The sequence below is a fragment of the Camelus ferus genome, chromosome 25, assembly GCF_009834535.1.
Source record: "Camelus ferus isolate YT-003-E chromosome 25, BCGSAC_Cfer_1.0, whole genome shotgun sequence".
NCBI classification, from domain to species: domain Eukaryota; kingdom Metazoa; phylum Chordata; class Mammalia; order Artiodactyla; family Camelidae; genus Camelus; species Camelus ferus.
In genome coordinates, this window is record NC_045720.1 from 6341757 (window position 1) to 6369113 (window position 27357).

Sequence of the window (27357 nt, forward strand, 5' to 3'; positions counted from 1 at the left end):
ACGCTGGATGTTTCACACATGCCAAATCCCTTTGAGAACTGCAGGAAGGCGCCACTGACTGTGACTTGCACCTTCCTTCTAGGAACTGAACTGGCTTGCTGCTCCTTGGAGACATGATTCATGGCACATCGCAGGCGAGGCAGTGATACATGAGGGTGCAGGTTTAGCATACAGCTTGGATGCGCTTCGAGGCATTAGACTGACAGCATGAGGAGGGATAAGGCAGATAAGCATCCGGTACAGCCAGTGTAAACAGGTGCAATGTGTTCGCGGCAGCAGAAAACAGGGGCACCTTCCCGTCTTCGGGGCTTATTGAAAACACGGCGCTCAGAGGAGTGCCACTGCTTAACACAGTCTTGAATAACTGCGTTTGGAGATATTCCAAAGGACCGAAACAAGTTCTGGATTGTACGTGAATTGGTTCCAGTTGCTTAAAACTTTCAAGATTTCTTTCCCATATTAAAAAAAAAATAATTATATGCTCTGTTGATAATTTTTTCATGATGTATTAGTGTAAACTGAAAAGACTCCTACGTATCTTAAGTTTTTCAGTGATGATTGAAATGTATCTATTAATCTCCGGTTTTTAAGAGTTTTTGGTTTCTAGGGTGAACATACTAACAGGACTGGGAGTTAGGCTGAGGGGTTTGGAAAGCTAAGAGCTGAGAAAAACATTTCTTAAGTTGTTTTCTTCTCATTTTTTAATGAGACATGGGAAAGATTTGGCTCATAATTCAGACCAGTTAAATTTTCAGTTGGACACAGAAGTAAGTCCTCAGTGATTTCCTGTCACTTCTCTCTTTCATCAAGTGTCAGCATTAAAAATAGATTCGTGGGGAGGGAGCATTTGGAAATGTTCAGAAAGAGGAATCCTTGCACGTGCCTCACCCGCAGGAGTCACGTGACGACTTTAAGTGCAGTTACTTTTGCATTTAAGACCAGTTTTTATTAAATAAACTGGTTTCTTTTTTTTTTTTTAATCTTGCTTTAGGGTTTTATGAGGGGGAAACGTACATTTGATTAATAAAACTGCCTAAGTAGGTTAAATGTAAGACCTACCAGCATAGGGGAAATATTGTCATAAGCATCTCTGAGTCAAAATTAGTCACTTAAAGGAAAAGAAAGACCTACAAAAATAACAACCATCACCAAGTTTGGCTCTTGGCTTCACTCACTCTTTGCTGTTTTTATGGATTAACATTTATTTTCGAGACTGAAAGCGACATCGTACTAGAAATTTCCGGCGTGCGTTTCGCGGACGTTCCCTGCGCGACCGCTTCACCTTCGGTCCCCAGTGCGTTCGTTTCTTTCACAGCTGCAACAAATCACCACGAACTCAGAGCCTTAAAACAACACAGATTTATGATCTTATGGTTCAGGGGGTCAGAAGTCTGAAATGGGTCTCACTGGGTAAAATCAAGGCGCGGACAGCTGCCCTCCTTCTGGGAAGGACTCCCGTCTTGCCTCTTCTGGCCGGGGGGTCCCGGCACTCCTTGACCCGGGGCTCCCTTCCTCCATCTCCAGAGCTCGGTCTTCCCACGTCCCCTCACTCTGACCCCTGCTTCCCTCGTCCCACTGGCCTCTCTGGGCCTGACCCCATCCTCCCTCCTAAGCGACCTTGTACCTACACTGGGCCTGTCCGGATAATCCAGGATGATCTCCCCGTCTCAGGGTCATCAGCCCAGGCACGTCAGCTCACGCCCACGTGAGAACCGCTCTCAGGTCTGGGGACGAGGACGCTCACTCTTTGGCGGGGGGTGGGGTGGGGGGCATTATTCTGCCTGCCTCTCTGGGCTGCAGGGCTAAGACAGCTCCTGCTCTCAAGGGGCAAATTGTCTAGTGAGGGAAGTGGTTTATTCTTTCATCCAACAAACAGCCCCCAAGCTTCCCACCCTCCAGGTGCTGTTCCCAGCACGGGGGGCATTGCAGGGGACAGAACGGATGAGCGGTACGGTCGAGGAGGTTACAGTCTACCTTTGGGCAAGAGCTAGTCCACACACGTGTAATAAATACGTTAGTAAGTAGTACGTTAGAGGTGAGATGGAAAAAGATAAGCAGGACTGGTCAAGGGGTCTGGAGAACACAGACCTTAAACAGGCAGTTTCAGCGGAGAGTAATGACTGCTTCGGGGAGGTCAGGCGAGAGTGCTGGGGGCTCACTGGGGACGGGGAGTGGCCCAGCTTGAACCTGGGTCTGTGGTGGGAGCAGGTGCTGGGCAGGGAGGGCTTTGTGGACGCCCTGGTGTCTGAACAGAGTCTTGAGGGTAGCTGGGAGGTGGGTGGGGCAGGGTTCCAGGCTGAGGTGGGAGCGGGAGCTGGTGGTCAGTGCTGGTGACCGGAGACAGGGTGAGGTGGCAGATGAGGCTCCGCTTAGGTTAAATGACATGTTCTGTTGTCACCACGGGGTGGTAAGTGCCCCAGCCTGGCCTCTCTCTTTAGCTCAAAGGCCAGTAGAAAAAGGATGAGACCAGGCAGCCCACGGCTTCACGTCGCTTCTCTGAGCCTCACGTCCTTTTGCTGTGGGCTCTCTGACCTGTGCTGCCCTCTTGAAGGCACGTTGGCATTTTTAACAGATCACAATTTCTAGGTTCTTCCATTTAGTCACAGAACCCAAGCAGTGCGTCTGCACTGAGCATTCTGGCCTTTTGGCGTTCAGCAGAGCAACTTGAAGCTCTCCCAGACCCCTGCACACTGGTCGTGGCCTCCATGTCTGGGTCCACCAGGTCAGCAGCTGCACCGTGCCCCCCTCCTCTTCCCTGGGGTGTCTGTCTGTGGAGAGTGAGGAAAGCTTATAATCGCACAGCGTCTTCCTCTTAAGGTCGGGCTGACTCAACAGGGTGCCTTTATGATAATCTAGGGCCTTTTTGAGTTAAATTTGAGTACTCCTTGTAACTGCTGAGCGTTTACCCCTGAACAGCAGTGGTTGGTGGGGCTGGTGCATCGTGGGGTGCCACCCTCTGCGGGTGGAGGGGGCCCTGGCTGGGAGAAGGGTTCCTGAGCCACAGGTAAAGTGACTCAGATCATTCATCCGTGTTGCTTTTTAAAAAAAAATAGTCTTTCAGTCCACGTGCCCTGTGTGAACAGGCCAGGACACCCCCTCACTGTCCAGGGGCTCGCACTTTGTCGAGCCTGCTTCTCTGAGACTTAGTTATCATGCCTACCCTGCTGAGCCCCTGTGAGGAAACACAGCATGTTAGTCAGAGAAACAGAACCAGCAGAATCAATGGGGCCTGTGTGTGTGTGTGTGTGTGTGTGTAGATATATATGTGTGTGTGTTTGTATGTTTATACATGTGTGTGTCTCTCTCTATGTATGACATATATATAAAATTAGGATATATATTTTTTACATTGCATATTTATGTATGTATTTTATATTATATATATTTATTATATATGTATGTGTGTGTATATATGTATAAAATAAGGACTTGGCTCACTGATGAAGCTTGACAAGCTGACAAGTCTCAAGACCTGCAGGTAGCAAGTCAGAGACCCAAGAGCAGTTGGTGTAGGTTCCAGCCCAAGTCTGAAGGCCTGAGAGCCAGGAGAGCTGATGGTGTGATGATGTGAATTCCAGTCTGAAAGCCAGCAGGCTTGAGATGCGGGAAGAGCTGAAGTTTCCACAGGAATCCAAGAGCAGGAAAAATCCAGTGTCCACCTCGGAGGCAGTCAGGCAGGAGGCATTCCATTTTATTTGAGGGAGAGTCAGCCCTTTCGATCTAGTCAGCCTTCGACTGGTTGGACGAGGTCCACATTAGGAGGGGCAACCTGCTTTACTTGGCCTGTTCCTTTAAATGTTAATCTCATCTGTAAACACCCAGAGTCATGTTTGACCAAATATCTGGGCACCCCGTGGCCCAGGCAAGGTGACACATAACATTAACCATCACACATGTCCACATAGTGCATCTCAGAGTATGACAGCGTCTGTCGGTGGAAGGTTCCTGTTAGACCAGGTTGCTGTTTACTGAGATACTCAGTCGTCATAGAGATGATTTTGAGTTGCAGATTCCAGGGCGATGGGGCAGCTTCTCAGGAGCACACTTACTTGGGGAGAGCCTCATTTCTATCATAGTTGACATTTCCCTTCAGGGCTCAGGAATGAGTCTCACCTTGCAGGTCCTGTAAAGAGTCACAGTTTGAGGAGAGGCAAACAGAGCCATGCAGGCCCTCGGGGGTCCTCCCCTGAGTACCGATGCTCCGCTCTCATCCCTGGTCAAGAGCAACCACGTGGTCCTCACTGTTCTGCCTCCCGTGGAGGAGCTGGACCGCAGGACTGTGATGAGCACACACTCTGCTAGTGAGCCTGCGCCTCTGTCCTGGTCCTGCTGCTCTACGGAGCCTCCCGGGACTGCCTCCCCTGCTCGTTGTTTGCCCTCCATGTGCTGGATGCTTCCAGGCCAGCAGCCCGCGCCAGTGGAGGGAACCCCAGGGAGGAGCAATGAAGTCCACCTGAGACCTGCAGGCACCCCGTCCCCTTCCCCACTCCCCATACCCTCAGCCGGGTGGGCGTGGTGCAGAATTAAGGCTGCCATCATCTTGTTCAAAATCCCAAGTGTTCTTCCCACATGCTTTAACTGCTAGTTTAAAACAAAACAAAAACCCCTCTCCTGGCTGCTTCCCCGAGCCCTTTGTCATCTTCCCGCAGATCCCCTGGGGTGGTTGGCGCTGGAGGGTGAGGTCCGGACGTGTTGGTCTGGAGGAGAGGAGTTCAGAGCCTCCCTGAACACCAGCCTGCAGCACATAGTCTGAGGCAGTTTCGGGGGCAGTTCTCTGGAAGACGTGTGTTGGTTGGCAGCCAACCCTGGAATTTCTGTCTGTTATTTGCAGTTCATTATTTTTGTAAGGAAATGCAATCCACTTATATGGCCAACCACGTACATCAGTTGCCTGTTTGCAGGGAAACATGGGTCCAGCCTGTCCTGTTTTTAACTTAAGGCCCTGAGTAAGGGGGTCCCCGGAAAGCCTGTCACTTTCCATCTGCACAGGGGCGTCTGGTGGGGAGAAGCTGTTCTGCGGAAGGGACTTCTCAGGGGCAGGTCTGGCCTGAGAGGGGCCTCGCTCTTCATAGTCCACCTGGAAGGGGAGCCCGGAGCAGGCCTCTTGCCCCTCGGGGGTAGGGATTGACCGTCTCGTAGGACTTGTGGCAAATAATGGGGAGATGGATCTGAAGGTGACTTATGGGAGGGAACAAAACCTTATTTTTGTTATCATTTAAAATTAGTCACTCCATTCCATTAATTTGGTCATTTAACAACACAGCAACACAGAAGAATCATTTTCACACCAGATTCCCTTGTAATCCTCTAAAGATTATAGAAGATTTTGGCCACCTGCATTGCAATAAAGTGGGGCTGAATTGAGGTCTCTGTCCTTATCCTGCCCACGGAAAGGACTGGGTGAAGCCTTCCCATTTTATTATCCTTTTAAGCTCAAAGAACCGGTGAGTTAATGGAATGCCCTTCTCTTGTTCCCACCGAGGCACCGTGGGACTCACACTGTCAACACCCCTCTCCCTGACTTCACTGAAGGCATGGAAGTAACAGGAAAGCCACCAGCCCTTTTCTCTCTGTCCCCCCATCTCCCTCAGAACCTCGCTTGTCTTCAGACCACTTGCTGGGGGCGTGAGAGGCCCTGTAACAGCAGATTTGTATTCTTTTCCGCCGTGAGGAAGCCCTAGCGCTGGATTATTTGCTCCACCTTCCCTTTATCATGGTTTTGCCGCTGTTGTGGTTCATCTAAGGAATCTTCCCAGAAGGTTACGAGTACATGTGGTTTTGAAAGCACTCGTGGTAACTGCCGTTTGTGTCATCCGTGACTGTTCGTGTTTTCTCTCCGTCCTCGTTGTGTGATGAGAATGTCACACCCCGTCCATGCTCCCTGACTCCGTGATCCAAGTACAGTCACAGTGGACCCAGATGCCTTTGCAGGCCCGTGCGAGGGAATCGCGCGTCTTTCGTAGGCGATCACATTTGCTGCACTTTGCAGGGCTGAGAGCAGAGGCGTCCCCCGTGCTCCCTGACCCTCACATGATCTAATTCTGGAGTCCCTGTTGGGGTAGAGCAGATGTCTGCAATCCAGATAGACATCTTTTATTGTTTAATTCCCCGTCCTTTTGATCATTATGTAAATACTGAAGCCTCACTGACTCCTTTCTCTGCTTTTCCCTCTCATCCCAACCCTTCCAACGAGAACCTGTTTTAACCAGACGTTTTGGTTGGTGAGGTTTGGCTTCGGCCTAAAGGACTTTGCAGTACAATTGATTTGATCCTGGGGCCCTGCCAGCTGTAATTACATCAAGCTCCTAATCACACACACAGGTAGCCTCATCCAATATCTGCATGCTTCACATTCTTCTCGGTCACTGGACGGTGACCTCCAGCACTTAGATCGAGACAGTTCATTCGGGGTCTTGGCAGTGGGTTATTCTCCCTGTCATTTAATGCCAACTCTTGTCCCTTGTGAGCCTTCCTGAGCTCTCCCTTGGCTGCTGGAATCTTCTCTTTGTCTTTGTCTTAAATAAAACTTCCTTCAGAGATTTCTGTTTCTGGTGTAACTTCTGATGGCTGATATTCAAAACTCCTTCCTTTCGTGGCTCTTCTAAGACTTGCTGAGCCCTCTTATGCCATAGCAGTGACTGAAAATGTCATTTCATTCCTTTGTGAAATGTTAAAAGTGAAAGTTCCATAACATATCTGTGGCCATTATGGGAAATTGTCTGAAAAAATAGAGAATAAAGGCTTTTTTTCCTAATCCATTCTCACACTCTTTTTCATATGAAACATCTTCACCCGACCTGAAGATGTCCATCTCTTGAAGCTCACTTCTCTTTTCCTTTCCTTAAGACCCAGTTTTCCTGTTGGGCCCCAAGAAGCTGCAGCTTGGTTGATGCGATTTGCCAGATTCCACGGTATTTGAGTTTTAACACTGTTGTGTTTATTTCTGTTTGCTCGAGTGCCTGTTTCCTAATCTGTGTCTTCAGCCAAGGCAGGAGTTCCCTCTCCTCTCTGCAGCCTCACCTTGCTGGCTGAGATCACTGTCTGCTTCAGGTTTGGGGCAAAGGCTGGGCTATGACAACCTGATGGGAGGAGCGAGCTGTGAGCCCCAGCTGAAGGGGTCTGGTCCCGGCCTCCCCTGGGTTCGGCCCAGGGCGGTGCTGCTGCAGGCTGGTTCTTGTCTCCGTTCCTGCTGGGGCAGCAGGCTCCCTCCTGGCCAGAGGAGTTCCCCTAAACAGGAGCTGTGGACTCCACATCTTCCCCCGCCCGCTCTCCATCCAGGTTCCCTGTCCAGTAGATGCACCCTCGCCACTCCAGCTGCAGGGTGTCTGTCTTCCCGCCGCCGTCTCTCTCAGCCCCAGACCTGCTCTGTCAGCAGGTTCTCTCCTTGCTGTGGGCTCTCCCTTCACAGCACACCTGAAATAGTCCCCTGTCGCCACCTCCATCAAGCCCTTGCTACGCAAAGTGCTGTCCCAGGCCAGCAGCATCTGCATCAGGGGGCTTGTTAGGGACTCAGAATGTCTGGCTCCCCTGCTGAATTAGACAGTGTCGTCCCTGGTCCCCGGGTGACTGGCGTGTGTAGTGGATGCTCGCTCTGGGCTGTCAGCCTTCCTCCCTGGTCACAGACCTTGCTCTTCACGTGTCTCTTTACTTTCCCTCCTGCTGCTCTAAGATCCAGTTTTCAGACAGAGCCATCTTTTCAAAATGTGGATCAGATCCCAGCGTACCTCACTTAAAGCCCTCCGGTAACTTGCAAGTCTCTGACAGACTGAGAGTAGGACCTCACCCTGGCCTCCTGGTTCCCCCAGCGGCCTGGCCTCTCCCTGCATCTTCACCAGCCCACTGGGCTGCTTGCTGCTCCCACCTGTGGGCGTCCGCCTAGGCGGTGGGGAGAATGGGGGCTGAGGGCAGGCGTCTGTTCCTGGAGGCTGTACCACCAGCCATATCTTAGGAAGCCTGTTTGCTCACATGCCTTTCCTTCCCATCAGGCTGGAGGCTTGGTAAGAGCAGAGGCCGGTCTCATTCGTCTCTGGGGTCTGCAGCACTTGGCTCAGGGCCTGGCGCATCGTAAAGACTTCACCGGCCTTCAGGAAGCCCCAGTGGGGGTCAGACCTGGGAAGCTGACCTGGGTGGGCTGGGGGGGGAGGTGGCCCTGCGTGGGACTTAGCTGAGCAGCCTTGTGATCTCTGGCCATGTGGGTGCCCTGCCAGGGGAGCTGCAGCCTCTGAGATGGAGACCTTGCCTGGATGAAAAGCACTTGGGGGCTCATTCTGTGGGTCACCCAGGCCAGGTCACAGGGGCCGGAGAAGGAGTTCTCAGCACAGCCAGTGGCACAGCGAGTGGCCCAAAGGGAGCCAGGCTGCCTGGGTTTGACCCTGCGTCCTCACTTAACAGTGTGTGACCTGGGACAAAGCTCTTCTCCTCTTTGAACTCCTCTTTTTTCATCTGTGAAATGGGGAACCTACCCCGAGGGGCTAATGTGTGGGTTATATGCAATTATGCAAACGAAGCAGGTGGCAGAGTGCCTGGCCCTGGTTAAGTCTTCATTAAATCTTAGCTCCTCTCATAGGAGTGATGTAGCTCCTTAACCCCAGTCTGGGCTCGTAGAATTCAACCATAACTCTTTTTGCTTCTGGAAGCTTCTGTTCAGCGGGCAGGCATCGATGCGGCCATCTAGGCCCTGTGTGCAGCAGTGGGAGTCCCAGGGTGGGTGAAACACCGTGCACTTTGTAGAAGAGCCTGTGACTTGGTCCAGGTAGGTTAATGTGTCGCTGCATTATGTAGACCGACGTGTTTGTGGCTGGAGACACCCCGACCCTGTGCTGTGTGCAGCTGGTGGACATTCTGGGTCACCCCCCGGAGGAGGCTGAGGAGCATCGCACACACGGCCACTTGCCCAGAGGAGTGGGGAGTTGGGTGAGGGGCTCTGAGCCGGAAGGGGCACAGGCCGAGACCAGGCAGAGGGAAGACGACCAGAGGGTCAGGGTTGGCAGACCCTCCTCCTCTGAGAGGGGAGGACAGGTAACAAGGAGATGGTGCAGGTGATGAGCAGGACGTGGTGTCCACGCTGAGCTTCAGCGGATCTTAGCCAGCTCAGCGCACAGGGTGGACGTCAGCACGGCATTGGTGCTCAGAGTAACATGAGTGACAGGTCCGTGTTCTGTTCTTGGACCCACTTTGCCATAAATGAACTTACCTTGATGCGTTGGAGGAGTAACTGAAGTGGTTTATGATTTATTATGATAAACATTCTCTAAACAGAACTCAGAAATGCTCTGTCCCTGGGAGTTTAGTCTGTCTCTCTCCCTCAGGCGAGGCTGCAGCTCTGGAGGGCAGGAGGACCAGCTGCCAGCTCCAGGCTCTTGTCCCCTGTGCCCTGCGGCGGCTGCGCGTCATCTGTGTGAAAGGACGGAGAGAAACTGCTCGAGGAAACAGATTGTTGGGTGGGAGTGTGGGGTGTCTGCATCAGCTGAGGAGAGGAGCCACACACCACCCCAGCACACAGAGGGCCCCTGGGGGTGGCAGAGGCAGGCGGGGCCCATCACACCCCTCGTCCCTGTCCAGCACCTGCCTGTCGGGCTGGGGGATCTGGTGACCATCAGGAGGGTGGAGGCCTCGGCTCCTGGGCCACGTGTGGAGGGAGGTGCTCTCCAACTGCAGTGGCGGGGGCTCCCGTGAGAGCAGCACAGGGAGCCCTGCTGACCCAGGGAGGTGCACGGGCTACCTGGCAGCAGCGAGGCTCTAAGGAGAAGCACGTCCCCCTGTGCGCGGTGCCTAACAGGGGTGCCGAGCCCCCGACTGATGCCTGCCTGGCGCTGAATAGAAATTCAATTAATGTGCTTAGAGGTCCCCCAAGCAAAGCAGTAGGCACAATAAACTTGTCTAAATATCGGAAGATATTCAGAGGCGGTCAGAGGCTCTGCCTGCCTCCTTCCCTTCCCTGCGAAAGTGCTTGTTTCTGTTCAGCTGTAAAACATCTCCCGGGACACACACTAGATAATGCAAGTCAGGCGTGTATGGAGCGCCTACTGTAAGCCAGGGGCTATGTGAACATTGTTTGGAGGGGGTGTGCTAGTTAAGCTCCCGGGGGCAGTGGGGAGTGGGGACGGTGGGGATACCCGCCCCTGGAGGGGGTGACACGCATAGCAATCGTGAGTGCCACCTGCTACTCCTGCCCCACCTTCACTCTCACACGTGCTAAGGGAGACCACGTTGCCCTCCCGTGCCATTACAGCGTACAAGGAAGGATTCTTTTTCCCTCAGTCACACGATTATCGAGACCACTCTAACCTGTGCTTAGACTCCTGAAAAACACAAGGTGTCCTCGCCACGTGCACCCCCTTCTTGCTGCCCGGGCATCTGCTTCTAACCCCGGCTGCCTGCTAAGTCGGTGTGGCCAGTGTGCGTGCCCGTTCATCCTCATCCTGGGACCGGCTGGGGGCCAGTGGGAGGCACCTCTCTTCCTGTTTCCAAGCTCCTCTGTCACTGCAGAGAGAGCTGGACCTGCCTGTCTCCCACAGGCGGGGACCCTGCGCACAGGGCCACTCTGTGCCGGAGGGCTCCCCAGTGGTCTGGGGCCTCAGCAGGGCGGCCGAGCGCCGGCTGGCTGGACCCCGCGGCGTCTCCTAGAGCCAGGACGCACACACAGGGCCTGCTGGTGACTGTTTTTAGCCAACAGTCTTTACAGCCCGGGCTTTGGACTGTTTATGGGGACTCTATTTCCAGAAAAGAAAGGAATCTGCTATCTCCTTATAACCAAGAGAAAGACAGAGTAGAGGGAGGCATTTTGCCGTCTTCTCATGAAAGATGCCTGCCTCGCCTGAGGCCCCCTCATTTCCCACGCAGCCTTTCTTTTTTAAAAGGCTTTAAATCTTCATTGATGTATGGAATGGTTTCTTCCTGCCTGTGAGTATCTTTTGACATTTCTGCAAGTTTCTTGCACATAATATTTATCCCCCATTTTTTTGCCCCATATATATGTACATACATTTAGAGTTGGGAATTTATGATGCTTTTTTTTTCACAAACCACATTCACTTAGACCTTTTCTTTCCTCTATAAACTGAGGATAGTACAGACACTTGCCTTTGTTTCCAACGAATACAACGGCACACCTCCCCCAGGGTCATGAAAATAACTGCGCTCACTTATTAACCTTGTGAAGTGGGTCTGCGGTCCCCTTAAGAATGCGGGAGGAAGCTCTCACCTAGTTATAATTAAAGCAGTGGGTGAAACTCTAGTTGCTGGAAAAAATAAAGCTCGCTCCCCAGAGCTTACGCACACACGGGGAGCTTTTCACCTGGAAGAGTGGACTGCGGGGCCCTTTTCACCCCTGTTGTCTGGGGAGTGTTTGGATTCTGGTCTGCACCTCTAACTCTCACCATATGGTGCAGCCTGAGAGCTTCTGCAGTGGAAGGGACCTTCGGAGATGTTCACATTCTTCCCACATTCCTGGGAGTCCTACAGTGTTTAAGACCAGCGTCACTCCTTCAGGAAACCTCGGCCTGCTCCCCACCCACCCCGCCCCGGGGGGTCCAGAATAAGTGCCCTGTCCGCCCCTCCACTGGACCGCAAGTCCTTTCAGGACCAGGAGTGTGGGCGGCCCAGGGTCCTGTTCCCAGCCTCCAGCAGAGTGTCTGACATACTAAATTCTCAGTGGAACAGGAAAGTGCCGAGAGGGCATCTGAAGTGTATGGGAACTCAGCATCGGACAGGCGAGAGCAGGTAGGTGGCCTGTCAGGTGGCTTATTCAGTAAAAGGCTCCCCATTCAGAGGTGTCCACACACAGAGGCCACTGTCTGTCTGTCGGTCTTGCAGAGCCAGTGCTAATGGCTTGTAACCGCAGACGCCTGCTCCAACGGAGGCAGCACCTTTCCCGCGCAGCAGCCCAGAGCAAGCACCAGCCCCCCAGACCTGTTCCTCATCTCAAAGCTTGTTCAGTGTCCATCTCTTGGCCTTGTCTGCCCATCACTTTTGGCCGCGGGAACCTTCGCCGGCCTGCCTGTTTGCCGTCGTCATCAGGTGATGCTCCCAGGAGCCTGACTGCGTGTGAGGACCCTATCAAGCAGCAGTTTACGCTGTGCGGTCCCTCTGAAACCAGACCTCGATCCAGTGTCTGCAGCCCCTCCTGCGGGGACGCTGCCCACAGCGACGCGCTCTCATTCCTGCTGGTGCCAAACACAGAGGAAAATCCTGGCTTAGAACCTCCTCCCTCATTTCCTGCTGGTGTAGGCTGAGTGCCCGCCCTCCTCTCCCCTCCCCACCAAAGGGCTGCTCTGGAAAGTTCTTTTTTTTTTTTTTTTTAATTTTTCATGATTTAGACATTTTCAATCTTTTTTAATTTTTTAAATTTATTTTTTAATGGCAGTACTGGGGATTGAACCCAGAACCTCATGCATGCTAAGCATGCGCTCTACCACTGAGTCATGCTCCCCACTTCCCCCAGAGAGTTCAGTTTTTCTGCAGTTTTTTAAAGCGCCCCCTCCGTGCCCAGCACAGGGCTGGTGGCCTTCCTGTGCTTTTGGGAGAAAATGTTTTCTCAGCCGGAACACCTCGTGGCATTTGGAAGAAGCAACTCTGCCTTTTTCTTCTTCCCTTTTCTTTTTTCCTATCTTACTTTTTGCTTCATTTCCCCCAAATATTAAAGGATTATATTATGTGAAAACTTAGGCAACAGAAAAAGTTTAGAAAGAAGAGAAAAACGGCCTGTGGTCGCGCAGCACACAGACGCCCACGGAGAGTGCCAATGCCCCCTTCGTGCTGGTGAGCGTGGTACCAGACGCGCCATCTGTCGGGGGGGACTTGCTGGACACTCTCCTTGTGCCAGGCCATATCATAGGTGCTGGAAATAAAGTGGCATAAACACGGCCCGGGTCCCTGCCTTCATGTAGCTCACAATGATGAGCAGATCGATAAACAGGTGATACAACTTCAAGGGGCAACAGTGCAGCGGGCAGGAGAGACCAGCGGGTGCCCAAGGTGGCTGCTTCTGCTCGGGGCTCAGGGAGGTCCCGTTGGATGTAGTGACTCTGGAGCAGGAGCCTGAAGGGAGTGAGGGAGGAGCAGAGGGACAATCCAACCCGGGATGGGCTCTGAGCGGGGCAGGTCACAGGAGGAGCCCCGCGGCAGGACAGGCTCTCTGGGGAGAGGACCACGGAGGCCGGGAGGGCGCTGAGCCCAGGCGGCGGCTCCAGGCATGCGGGGTCTGGCCGGGCGCGGACACCGGAGGGGCTGGTGCCAAGTGTGGGATACACAGTAGGGCCTTTGCAGTTATGTGCTGCCTTTTCACCACCAAGTTTTTAGGGCACGTGGTAGGCGCTCAGCTTCTGTGTCTGGGATGACGTGACCCTCTGTGTATTTGCGAGGTGGTGTCATGGAGCAGAGGCGCACAGGCTGGGATTCAGGCCGACCCCATTCACGTCCCAACTGCCCCTTAGCCGCCTTGGTCAGGGGGGCACTGTGACACCTGGCGGCGCCTGTAGCCACGGGCATGGCGGTACCTGAACCAGGACAAGGGCCCCGGCCCTGGTTCTGTACCGAGAACAGAACCTTTAGTGCCATGGAGGGTGCACGGAGGCTGTGGTGGCTGCCCTCAGTGACCTCACGTGTCTGAGAGACACGGGCTTCTGGGGGGTCACTGCCCGTGGCTTCTCCCAGTGACCAGTACCGTCTAACTGGCACCTGTGCGTCCAGCCAGCTTTATTTGTGGTTTTGGGTAAGGTTAGCATGTTTCTTAGGAGACTTCAGTCTGCACTCTCTACCCTGGGGACTCATCCAGGAAGCGGGGGTTCACTGTGGGCTGCCTGCTGTCTCCAGGCTCTGAGTGGGGTCTCTGGGCTGGGTAGCTCAGGGCGCATAGGGCTCCCTGGACGAGAGGGCTCGGCCCGTGTTCTCCAGGGAAAGGTGATGGGTGGGGGCTTCAGGCAGGTGGAGCAGCAAGGGCAGAAATTCAGGGGCAAGAGAGAGCACGTGTGCCCTCAGAAACCGAAGATGAGAGCAGAGGGAGGGGGCGGGCGGGGCCAGGGCAGAGAGATCTCGTCCCTCACACCAGGGGGGTGTGGGCCCGTCATCTTGGCGGTTACAGGAGACCACCGACTATTAAACAGAGGGAGTGAGAAAAACTGGAGGCCTCGGAGGGTCTTACCTGGCTTCAGATTCCAGAATCACCTGCTATTAGCAGTAGGGTCTCATGAACTCTCTGAACCACCACTTCTCAAAAAGATGGGTTGCAGTCCGCCCCACCTGGCCTTCCTCACGGGGCTGCTGGAGAATTAAATGAGCTAAGGGACCTGAGAACACTCTGCTAACTGCCGAGGGCCCACCTGTTACAGTCACTGTGGGATGTGACAGTAACACAAGGGAGCAGGAGTGTCACAAGACGCAAATGGAAGGAGTGTGAAGGAAGCATGAGGAGGGGAGAGAGGGATACAGGCGCAGGTTAGGTGGCCTGAAGCCGTGCCCTGGGGAGTTCTCAGACCAAAAGTCAGAAGGTCCGGCCTCTGGATTCTTTCCTGTCTGAGCACCGCGCCTCTCCTGTATAATATGAGGATGGACCTTTAGGACTTTTGGAGCCAAAGGGGCCTCTCTGTGGACAGCTTGCCTCCTCCCTGCCTCCACGTCAGCTGGATGGGTTTGTCTGAGACTGAAACAAGGACGCAGCAGCCAGGCTGGAGCGGGGGAGGCTGCCCAGTGTTCTGTCAGCACTTCCAGGCTCTACCGGGGAATAGTGCGAGGGGTACACCAGTGCCCCTGGCGGGCCTGCGGAGACCAGGCGCTGCGCTGGGACGGAGGGGCTCGTCCTCGCTCTCCAGAGGTGGTCGGTTTAGCAGGGAGACCGGGGCAGAGACGGGCTGTAACACAGGACCGGGCAGAGGGCCCTGCAGGGGCTCTGGGTACCCTGTGTGAGCACGGGGAACCCCTCTTCCTTAAGGGGGGCTCCCCCAGCTGGGGCGCTTCTGGGGAGTTTCTTGAATCTTGGGAGGGAGAAAGCACAACCTGCTAGGAACAGTTTTTACCCAGAAAGTGGTGCGGGGGACCTGGAGAAGGGGGAGAAAGCTGGACGGGGGCCGGGGGGAGAGCACGGAAAAGGCGGGACCAGTGAGGCCGGTGCACTGGCCCACAGCCCAGGGCCCGTCGGCGTTTGCCTGGCGAGTGGTGCGGGAGGGCTCGCGGAGCCCGTGGAGGGGCTGGGGTCTTGCTGGGAAGCTGCCCTTCAGCGTGAAGAGAGACCACAGCGTGCCTGGGTCCGACAAGCCTTCCAGTCAAGGGTTCTGGAACGCTTGAGGTGGGCAGGACCGCAGAACTCAGAGCCTGATTTAGAGAATAATTTGCAGAGTCCTGTGGGTTAAGGTTTCCCATTAAGCTCTCTGTGCTGCTGATAATTTATCTGGAAGATGTGTTAGAGCATTTGGGGAAAGCAGAGTACCCATCTCAGGGGATGATGACGCCGTGAAGCCATATTATTTCCACTGTGAGGACAATTTTAAGCCTGTGCTAATAGATTAAACTACTAGAGTGATCATTTTGAACAAAGAAAACGGTTGAGAGCTGCACAGCCAGCCATAAGCTGATTGGGGTGCGTAAAGAGTAATAATTTAGCCCTTTTGATCTGTGGCACGTAATCTCTTCAGTCTCTGCCACATGACACCAGCTGAGGACAGTCCCTGGACTTGAGTTCACCCCGACCAACGCTCACGTTCCACCTCGCCACTCAGACCCCCTTGGAAAGGCCTGTCTCTCTGACATCCCTCCCCACGTCCGAGGGCTCTCTCGTCCCCCAGCTCAGCAATTCCAGGCCCCTTTGCCTTCCCCCTGGGCTGGCTTTCTGACCCTTCAGTCATCTTCACAGATCTTAGGGTCTCAGCTCTTTCTAAATCTTCCCCACCTTACTTCTGTGATTTCTCCTCTCGAGATCCAAGGCAGTTGTAAAACAGAACAGAACCCAGAGTCAGGGACCTGGGGCTCTGGTGCCAGCTGGAGTGTGGCCTTGTCTGGAATCTGCCTTGGAGCTGCAGAGAAAGGCCAGCCCAGCAGGCTCCCTCCGCTGACAGATGCTCTGAGACTCTCCCGCCCAGCCCTGGGGCAGCGAGTTTCTATCAGCAGGCGCCCCTCTGAAAGTCTGAGGCAGCAGTGTTGACGGAGAACCCCTGGGGAAAAGCAGTCTTACAAGGGCATCCGTTCCTGCCTAGTGTGGTGCCGACCTTCACACGGAGAGCTGAGCTCCCAGCGGGTGTGGGGAGATAGGTAACCCCACGTAAAGTAGTCCCCACTCACCACCCAGTGCGCCGGCTGTGGGTTTCCAGGAGCACCCCCTTTCTCCCCTCAACCCACAACACGGTTGTGGGGAGGCAGCTTGGTGTCAGGAGAAGAGCCTGGGCTTTGGGGGTAAACTTGAGCCCCGTTAGCCACCGCGGGGGCCCCTGGCCTTGCAGCTTTGCAGTCGTGAGCTTCACTCCCCTCCTCCACGAGCCGGGGTGAGAGCAGCCGGAGCGCGGCTGAGATGCCTGTGCAGCGAGGACAGGCTCCTGGATCGGATGAGGCGCTTTGTAGGCAGTAGCTGTGACTCTGCTGTCACGGTCGGGCCTGGAGGTGGGGCCCGTGTGACCTCTCTCTCGCCCTCCCACAGGTCACCGACGAGGAGCCCAGCTCCAACCACACGGTCATGATCCAGGAGACCCTCCAGCAGGCCTCTGTGGGGCTGGCCGAGCAGCATCACCTGGTGGTGTCCTCCGACGACGTGGAGGGCATCGAGACGGTAACTGTCTACACGCAGGGCGGGGAGGCCTCGGAGTTCATCGTCTACGTGCAAGAGGCCGTGCAGCCCGTGGGGGAGCCGGCCGTGGGGCCGCCAGTCCAGGAGCCGTAGAGGACACACAGCGGCAGACGAAGGCACAGGTGGGGCTGCCAGGCTCCTCAGGGCAGCCGGGACACCCAGGGCGGGGAGGCCACCGAGCGGTGCTCTCCGTGGTGCTCTCCTCTGCGCGCACTACCCCGGCGGCCAGATGGGGCTCTCCTTGTCCTGCTTTGGGTGGGCAAGGCCATCAGCATCACCAGCAATACAGGATCCCCACCCCCACCAGACACACACCCCCTTCCCCCGTATCATCTGCTTCCAGGAAGACTTCTGCATCAGCTCCCCAGACATGGCCCACACTGTGTAGCCCTTTTGCCTCACATTCGAACGGAGGCCCCCAAGTCCCCAACAGCATCATCCCTGAATCACGGCCCCAGCTCCCTGACCCCCATCTAGGTGCCGAACCTTCGTCTGGGACTGCCCTGCAGCCTGGTGCATGGGAGACAGCCATCAGAGAAAGTGACCTTATGGTTCTGAATCACCGATGAGAGAAAAGAGGGGAGGGGTTAGCTACAGAGGTCTCCCCCTCAGGCATCAGAGGCACTTGTCCAGGATCATGTGAAGTAACCACGACTTGATGATCTGCCCACTCCCATCACAGGTGGGGGCTCGGCTTACTGTCTTGGAATTCTTTTGCTTTTTAAATAAATGCACTTTTTACTGTTCACCTCCCACTCTAAGGAGGTGAGGTGGGTAGAATAAAAACACTCTCTGCCTGAGTACTTCCGCTCCTCCGTTAGCTTTCCTGAATCGAAATCTTGGATTTGGGCTCCACCCCGAACCACCCTCCCTGAGACCGCGGCCCTTAAAATGCAGTGATGATGCTCGTTCTCCCTCTAGAGCGTGAGCCTTGCTTTGGGCCACTGTTTGAGGTGAGTGGTCTTACCCTCTGTCTCCCTGCACCTGGCATTTGATTTGCTGCATCTGAGACGTGGCGGCAGCCCCTACCACCTTAGGAGGAGCAGGGAACTGGCAGTCAGAAGCCTTCCAGATGCTCTCCTGTCTGACTGAGGTTTCAGTCCAGGTGCTCGTGATAAATCCCATACCTCTTTGCGCCTCTGCTCCCTGACAGCTCTATGGGGGCGTCGAGGCGAGTCCTGCTGCGCCCTGTCCAGCCCCGGGATCTCTCAACATCATCACCTACCATCCCACTCGAGGTCAAGATTTTTTTCTATCAAATGAAATTTTATTTAATTTATAGTGATTCTAACCAATTGTTTGAATAAACCATCATTTTAAGGTGTAAAATACCAAACGATTGCCCCATGGTTTTAGAATTTCACATTTCTAGACTAGACAATGAAATAACCTATATTACCTGGGGTGGCTCACAAAACTTGTTCATCTAAAACAAATTTCTTGATGCTATTCGGGCATTGGAACACTGGCAAAACTTTTTATTCAGAAACCGATGAAGAAAAAGCTTGAGAATTACTTTTAATCCTACAATGGTTTGCTGTCTTTTGTTTGCAAGGAAGACATTATTGACCTGTTTTTAGTAAAGCATGAAGTCTGAGTTATTTTTCTAGTAAAGGTGATGGATTGTTACCAATCTTGGTAAGGGTAAATAGTACAACAAAGTGATGGATTTTTTTTCTCTTAGTGTTAAAAAGCCTGTATGTCATGAGTTTGTTTTTTAATGTGTAATTGACCTGTGACCCTTCATTAGTTCCACGTGCACAGCGTAGTGATTGAATATTTTTATACATTACAAAGTGATCACCACAGTAAGTCTAATTATTACCTGTCATCATACAGTTACGCCATAGTTGTTGACTACATCCCATCCTGTACATTTCATCCCCGACTCAGGTATTTTGCTGCTGGAAGTTTGTACCTCTTAATCTCCCTCACTTGTTTCACTCATCCCCCTACCCCACTCCCCTTTGGCAACCACTGGTTTGTTTTCTGTATCTGTGACTCTGTTTCTGTTTTGTTATGATTGTTCATTTGTTTTGTTTTTTAGATTCTGCATACAAGTGAAATCATATGTTATTTGTCTTTCTCTGTCTGACTTATTGCACTTAGCATAATACCCTCTGTGTCCATCTATGTTGTCACAAATGGAAAGATTTCATTCTTTTTTATGGCTGAGTAATGTTCTATTGTGTATGTGTGTATATATGTGTGTACACATATATATAATCACATCTTCTTTATCCAGTCATCTATAGATGGGCAGCACTTAGGTTGCTGCCATATGTTGGCATATGCTGGCATATTGTCATATATGAATAATGCTGCTATGAACATCAGGGTGCATGTATCTTTTTGAATTAGTGTTTTTATTTTTGCTTTGTTTTTCTGAAAAATACCTAGAAGGGGAATTGCTGGATTATATGGTGGTTCTATTTTTAATTTGGGGGGAACCAGGATACAGTTTTTCATATTGGCTGCACCAATTTACATTCCCACCAACAGTGCACAAGGGGTCCCTTTTCTCCACATCCTCACCAATACTTGTTATTTTTTGGCTTTTTGATAATAGCCATTCTGACAGGTTTGAGACAATATCCCAGTGGTTTTTGTTTGCATTTCTCTGATAATTAGTGATGTTGAGCATCTTCCCACATATCTGTTGGCCATCTGTATGTCTTTTTTAGAAAAATGCCTATTCAGATCCTCAGCCCATTTTTTAATTGCATTGTTTATTTTTTTGATGTTGAGTTGTATGAGTTCTTTGTATATTTTGGATATTAACTCCTTATCTGGTATATTGTTTGCAAATATTTTCTCCCATACAGTAGCTGGCATTTTCATTTTGTTGATGATTTCCTTTGCTGTGCAAAAGCTTTTTAGTTTGATGTATTCCCATGTGTTTATTTTTTAATTTGTTTCCCTTGTCTGAGAAGACGTATCAAAAAAAATATTGCTATGACTGATGTCAAAGAGTGTACTGCTTATATTTTCTTCTGGGGATTTTATGTTTTCAGGTCTTACATTTAAGTTTTTAATCCACTTTGATTTTATTTTTGTGTATGGTGTGAGCAAATGTTCCAATTTTATTCTTTTACATATAACTGTACAGTTTTTCCAGCACCATTTATTGAAGAGATTTCTTTTCCCCATTGTATATTCTTGCCTCCTTTGTCACAGATTAATTGACCATGCATGTTAGGTTTATTTCTGGGTTCTCTATTCTGTTCCATTGATCTACATGCCTAGTTTTGTGCCAGTATCTTACTGGTTTGATTACTGAAGCTTTGTAGTATAGTTTGCAATCAGGAAGTGTGATACCTCCAGCTTTGTTGTTCTTTCTCAAGAATATTTTGGCTATTTGGAGCCTTTTGTATTTCCACACAAATTTTAGAATTGTTTGTTCTAGACTGTGAAAATGCCATTGGTATTTCAATGGGGATTGCATTGAATCTGTATATTGCCTTGGGTTGTATGGTCATTTTAACAATATTAATTGTTCCAATCCATGAACATGGTATATCTTTCCATCTGTTTGTATTGTCTTCAGATTCTTTCATCATCATCTTATAGTTTTTCAACTACAGGACTTTTACCTCCTTGATTAGATTTATTCCTACATATTTTATTCTTTTTAGTGTAGTTGTAAGTAGAATTGTTTTCTTTATTTCTCTTTTCCCATAGTTCATTGTTAGTGTATAGAAATGCAACAGATTTCTACATATTAATTTTGTATCCTGCAACTTTACTGAATTCACTTATTAGTTCTATTAGATTTTTGGTTGCATCTTTAGGGTTTTCTGTATATAGTATCATGTCATTTGCTAACAGTGACAGTTTTACTTCTTTCTTTCCAATTTGGATTCTTTTTCTTTTTCTTATTGGATTGCTGTTGCTAGAGCTTCTAATACTATGTTGACTAAAAGTGATGAGAGTGTGTATCCTTATCTTGTTCCTGATCTTAGAGGAAATGCTTTCTTTCAGCCTTTCACCATTGAGTATGATGTTGGCTGTCAGATTTTCACATGTGGCCTTTATTTATATTAAGGTATGATCCTTCTATACCCACTTTGTTGAGAGTCTTCATCATGAACAGATACTGAATTTTGTCAAAAGCTTCTCCTGTATCTGTTGAGACAATCATGATTTTTACTTTCCAGTTTGTTAATGTGATATATCACATTGATTGATTTGCAGATATTGAAATATCTTTGCATCCCTGGAAAAAAATCCCACCTGATCATAGTGTATGATCCTTTTAATGTATTGTTGAATTTGGTTTGCTAATACTTAGTTGAGGACTTTTGTATCTATGCTCATCAGTGATATCATCCTGTAATTTTCTTTTTTTTTATGGTGCTTTTGTCTGGTTTTGGTATCAAGGTGATGTTGGCCTTGCAGAATGAATTCAGAAATACTCCTTTCTGTTCAGTTTTTGGAATAGTTTCAGAAGGATAGGTGTTAACTCTTTTCCAGACATTTGGTAGAATTCACCTGTGAAGCCATCTGGTCCTGGATTTCTGTTTGTTGGGAGATTATTATTACTGATTCGATTTCATTACTGGTAATTGGCCTATTCATATCTTTTATTTCTTTCTGATTCAGCCTCAGGAGATTGTACATTTCTAGGAATTTATCCATTTCTTCTAGGTTGTACTTTTTTTGGTGTGTCATTGTTCATAGTAATTTCTTGTGATCCTGTGTATTTCTCTGTTGTTGGTTATAGCTTCTCACTGAGGTCAAGATTTGTTTCACCCAGAACCCTTTCTTCAAATGAAGTCTCATACAGGTATGTAAGCACGTGTACAGACAGGCAAAGTGGTGGTTGCTCTGGATGAAGAGGGTGGAGTCCATAGCTCCATGCACTGTCACCACCCTCTAACCCCAGCCAAGTCTGATGGAACCTCTTGGAAAAAGCTGAGAAGCTGCTGCTCTAATACAAGGAGGAAAGTGCTTTTCCTAAACCAGGATGGCAAGAAGTGCAGCAGGAGTTCAGAGGAAGCAAGGATACTTCTCACTTGGGATGAGTTAGGGAAAGCTTCATGGTGGAGGTGGCCTGTGACCAGCAACCTGGTGAGTTTTATTGATGGAGAATATTAGCACAGAGACATTAAGAAACCTGCTGAGTTCATACAGGAAGTAGTGGAGCCAGAATTTGAGCCCAAGGAAGATCTGCATTCACAACTAAAGTGCACTCTGCCAACTCCTCACTGAGAAAACGGAGGATTGATAAGCAACCTTTCTTGGGTGACACTTGAAACCAGAGAGTGATGTGTCTGGGACTAGAATCCAGTCTGAGGGGCCGGTCTCATCCCCTGCTTTTTGTCTCCCTGGGCCATGATGCCTCCCTATTATCTTTCCACCCTGACACCAGAGAGCAGGGCAAGCGTGGAGGTAGGGGGCAAGGTCCACTTTCAGGGGCAGGAACAGGTTAGAGCCAGGATGCCAAGAGCCGCCACGTGGAGTGAAAGCCCTGGAACCCTGTGGCTGTGAACCCACAACAAGTGTGAGCAGGAGACCCAGAGCCAAGCAGGGAATGGGGACCAGCCAGGACGGGCCTGCGATGCTCGGGCCTGTGGAGGAGTCCGAGGGCGGCGCTGGGTGGCCTGGCCTTTGAAGACCCCCGGCTCTGTTCCCCAGGTGCCCCTTCAGCCCGTGTTATGTGCCAGCAGCCCTAATACCAGCCCTGCATCTGGGCGGCCTTTCCCGCTGCTGTGTGGACTCGCTTCCCGGGCTGTGGTCTGTTAAAGCAGGGGGTGAAGGCAGATTCAGAACAAGGAGCGGAAGCTCAGGCTGGACAGCCCTGGGGCTGACTCCACCTCTTGGCATCCATGTAACTGGAACATGGGGTTGTGCCACCTCACCGCCGCACTAGTGCAGATGGTAAGATCATCACTGCAAGGTATTAACGACTTACTGAGTCGGGGCTCCACATCCACCCTCAGGACAGCATGGCGGGTGTGGCTGTTCTCGTCCCATCATACAGATGAAGATAAAGTGGCCCCTGGCGTGATAAGGTTCACCGAGATAACATCTGTGAGGTGCTTAGCACAGGGTCCGGGGGAGACAATGGCTCTGGCCCCTGGAGGCGGTGCCCCCCCCCCCCCGGTAAGGAGGCCGTGACCTTCTGGCGTGGCCAGGGCCGGGTGGCCCTAAGTCTGAGATGCACTAGTCGCTCTGAGTTCGGCATTTTTTGAGGTGACATGACTTACTTTCTAACCTGTATCTACAGGGCCAATTTGGCAAATTAATTTTTCTTGTAATAAGTATTTAAAGTTCATTAGCTGTGGTCAGTGATGATTTTCCCCTTGTTCTTTGGTTCCTTCTTTCAAGACTGGAGAAGAAAATGCAGTTTGATTCCAAATCCATCACCCCACTCCCCCCACCCCTTTTAAAATTTCAAAATGAACTGTCAGTCTTGCCCTTGGCTGAAATCCCGGTCTGCGTCAGTTTTCCCCCGGGGGTAGTAAGAGTTTTAAGTCGAAGCAGGAAGTCTTTGGGAAGCAGTTAAGTGGCCTAATACTTTGGAAGAGGGGGAAAAACGTTCTGAAAGGGGGACTTAATTTACCACACATCACAAAATTTTCTCAGTAAATTATTTTCAAGTCAACTTAGCCCTTCCCTTAGCCATGATGGGGACACATTTGGGTTTGATTTTAAAAATTCTAATCTATCACTGTCACCATTCCTGCTGCAATTTAAGGCTTCAGTGGTTCGTAGTAGATAACAGTTGTTACCCTTACTGCAGGCTAAGAAGGCAGTGACGGTTCGGTATATTAACTGTCACAAAGCAGACAAAAGGGAAAGGCAGGTCGGTGTAGACAAAACAAGGGATGTCAAGCCAACGTCGCCTGTGGTGTTTGCTGCCTTCCTGTGCCCAGCCTTGGTCCTGCCATCCTGTACCTCTTTTCTGACCATCCCTGAACCAGACCTGTGGGTGACTGACATCCCAGACAGGAGCCCCGCCCCCAGGGGGCTCACTGTGGATCTGGAGAAACTGACAAGGGAACCATTTGTGGCACAACTACCCGTGATGGGTACGTAGGTCACATACATCCCACCCAGATACCGAGGTGGAAACCAGCCTTGAAAGACAGCTTCTCCTGGCCCTGGCGGGAAGGAGGGATGCTCGCCCGGTTTCTGTGCCCTGTAAGTCACAACACGTTGACTGTGATGATCAGTAGAGTTGTCCCAGTCCAGCGGTCTGTAAACCCACCCACCGGTGCTCAAGTGTGGATATGCTGTGAACGGCTGAACCTTTGCTGCGTCTGGGGTCAGACAGCCGGGTTGGAGCCAGGGGGTCACCACTGTGAGCTGGTACATCACACACTCTCTCTGAGCCTCAGTTTTTCCATTTCTGAAATGGAGATCATAACAGCACCTTCCTCACTGAGTCATCGTGAGGCCTAAGCATCGCATGTGCACTTCCTGCCACAGCGCAGCCATCCAACTGGGGTGATAATTACAACCCCCACAACTACTGTCATCGTTGTATTCTACCATAACCATGCTGAGTGCGTGGGGGGGCAGATTACCACCCAAGGAGCCCCAGAGGCTGGGAGAGGCGACAGGTGACTCCCTAGTTTGCAATAATCAGCAAGGACAGAGCAGAGACTACAAACCAGGCACAGTGTAGCCGGAGCGGAAGGGACTTGAGGGAGACAGTCAGCAGCCCCATATTACAGGTGAGCAAACTGAGGCCCAGAGAGGGAAAGGGACTCCTCCAATTCCTCAGTGGGAGTGAGTCTGTGAAATGCTGCTGAGCTCCACTGGTGACGCTTGCATACTAAGGAGGCTAAGATGCCCACCGTGGTTCTGGGAAGGCAACCACTGCTGCTCTGCCCTCTGGAAGCAGCCTTCATCCTTTGCTACTGCCAATCTCACCACCCAGACCTTTTGTCACCTGGGAACTGGTCATTGCCTGGTCACCCCACCACCAGGACAATCCCCTCCTACTGTGGGGACGTGGGAGAGGGCAGCTATCAGTGACAAGAAAGCAATGGTCACTTCCACACCCTGTTGTCAGTTCAGTCCTCTGTCCACTGTGATTCCGACATCAGTGCCCCCAGCGTTGGGACACCCCATGGCCTACAGAAGAGGGGGCTCTGAGGAAAGCCCCAGACTCGCTGCCAGGGAAATACACACACGCACAGCTTTAGTGCCGTTGCAGGAGGTTCATGGGTCCTAAGTTAAAACCCTTTGATCCAATTTCACCTCCTTGATCTTTAGCATAACATGTGCAAGACACAGAGGTCAGGTCCGGCCAGGGTCACGTGATGAGGTGTCTGCACACCCAGAGGCCAGTGCAACGTCCTCACCTCTTTCCCCTCCCATGGTTGCCAGGGAGAAAAGTAACAGTCGAGTATTTGTTGAACGTCTAGTAAAAACCCCCGTGAGGCATGTAGAATGTATGCAAGACACAGCTTCTCCCCTTTACAGGGGGTTTGGGAGACGAAGGTTTGGACTGACTGAGAATTCTGCACAAGATGGGGTAGAATCCAGAGCTATGGCCACCAGCCCAGATGCCTGGTGTCACGGGAAGTCAGAGAAGAGAGAACCAGAGCTCGGGGAGCTGGGGGGCCAGCCTTCCCGGGGGAGGGTGGGTCCTCTGGTCTTGATCACCCTCATTCCTGCCTGTGTGTCCCCTAGCTCAGCCTTGATGGGACAGATGGAGCACAGTGTCGGGCCCTTTCCCCACCTCTGCTGGGGGCTCTGAGGTCTCGTCTGCTGTCTGGGCTTCAGTTCTCTACTGTGCAGCGAGGGGTTGGGGCTGGAGGACCTTCGAGGCCCGGTCCCGGGTAGGAAGGCATCGTCCAATGCAGAGGAACTAGCCTCCGGTGGCGGTGTGGAGCGGGGCTCTGTCCTCAGCTCACCAGCTCTGTGGCCTCTGTTGTCCCTCAGCTTCCCTGAGCTTCCATGAGCTTCTCACCCATCTGTAGGATCAGTGCCAGAATCACGTGTGGCAATGTCCTAAAGGTCGTCATCCGATTTCCTTGGCCCACAGCCGGCGTGCCACGTTCGATAGACATTATTACTCTGTTTCCTCTAGGAAAGCATTTTGGTTCCTCCAGCCCTTGGAATTCTTGATGGAATCACAGGCTTCTCCCACTCTGGGGGGATTGGCAACTGTTTCCTGTAAAGAATCAGATAGATACGTTAGGCCTTGCGGACCATCCAGTCTCCATCACAACTACTCAGCGCTGCCATTGTCACCTGGAAGCAGCCATGGACAGTACAGAGACAGATGTGTGGCTGTGTGCCAGTAAAACTTCATTGACAACAATAGGTGGCGCCAGACTGGACCCGCGGACCATAGTGTACTGACCCCTGTCCTGGATGCCTGGGTGTTCAGGGCCAGGGTCACAGAAGCTGCAAAGTATTTGTGTTTGATTTTGATTTCCAGCAACCAAGCCGTTTTATACTTGTAATGGAATTGACTTTCCACAAATATCATGCCATTTTTAAGAGGCGTGAACTGGAGTCACTGGTTGAAGATTACAGCTCTTTATGGAGTGGGTGGAGGGGAGAAGACCTTGAGAACACCCCTGTTTCTCTCTGGGCCTCAATCCCCTGCAGTGGGTAAGGGGGTGGGGGGTGGGGAGCACTGAGCAGGCCTGTTGGCTCCTTCCTGCTCCAATAGGGAAAACACCACAGTCAGATCAGCTTTGGTGGCTCCTAATTCTTTTCATGCTGCTCTGAGGAAAATGAGATATTATTGTAAGGGGGAAGAGCCTGTAATTAAATCTCTGGGAAATTAGAAGGATTGATTGATTGAGAAACAGAGGGTGGTGCTGAGGCCAGAGCGCTCTCCACGGATTAATTAAGACACTGCTCTGCTCCCTGCCGTCCACAGATGGCGGACACTGGAGGTCTGACCCCCGGGAACATTTAGCAAACCCTTCACTGGGGGGATTCCTGCTCCACACAGCGGCCGCTCGCCCTCTGGTCCCTTTCCCTCCTCCCACTCCAGCTGCCCTCCTGTTACTGCCGCACCAACCACTCCTGGATGGTCCAGGAGGGGCCGATCTTAATTAAGTTGGATGATCTTTCTTGAGCTTGCAAAAGCGATGAATGCTTTCTGCCTCGGCTGGGGGTTGGGGTTCAGTTTGGTTTGGCTGCTCCTCCTGGAGAGACTGGGAAGATATCCTCTCTAAATACGGGCGCTCTGTTGCTAATCCTGAGGTCAATCAGTCCTACCCTGCCCCCAAACCTCTAATCCATCCACGCCATGCCCAGCCCCCCTCAGAGTGAGATGTGAATTGTGGCCCAGGCTTTGGGGTCTCATGGAAACCAAGAGTGTGTTCCTGGCAGTCCTGTGTCTCCCTCACCTCCTAAGGCCTTTCTCCTCCTGGGAGCCTTTGCTGCCGCTGGTCCCCTGATGGCACGCTGATCGTGTCTGTGCCAGCACCATCTCAGCGCAGAGCACCTTGGTGTTTTCCTCTCCTAGACACCCAGGGATTCCTTCCCACAGGTGAGACACACTGGCAGCTTCCCCGGGATGTGGATAAAATGGTCTACTTAGCACATCTGATCCAGCTTTGGTTTTTAATGTACCCACTACTTACTGAGAGCTCGTTCTGCCCTGAGACCTG

At 51.6% G+C, this 27357-nt stretch overlaps 1 protein-coding gene across 4 annotated transcripts in view; it reads left to right on the forward strand.

Annotated features, from left to right (window-relative positions):
• The window catches only part of ZFAT (zinc finger and AT-hook domain containing), a 137564-nt gene extending 119993 nt beyond the window's left edge, over positions 1-17571 (forward strand). For all 4 annotated transcript variants that reach the window (XM_032467923.1, XM_032467926.1, XM_032467924.1 and 1 more), the window contains one exon: positions 16622-17571. In XM_032467923.1, coding sequence (XP_032323814.1) covers positions 16622-16861 — 240 coding nt within the window. In that variant the 3' untranslated portion in view covers positions 16862-17571. The remainder of the gene's footprint in view (positions 1-16621) is intronic.
• The last annotated feature ends 9786 nt before the right edge of the window (positions 17572-27357 follow it).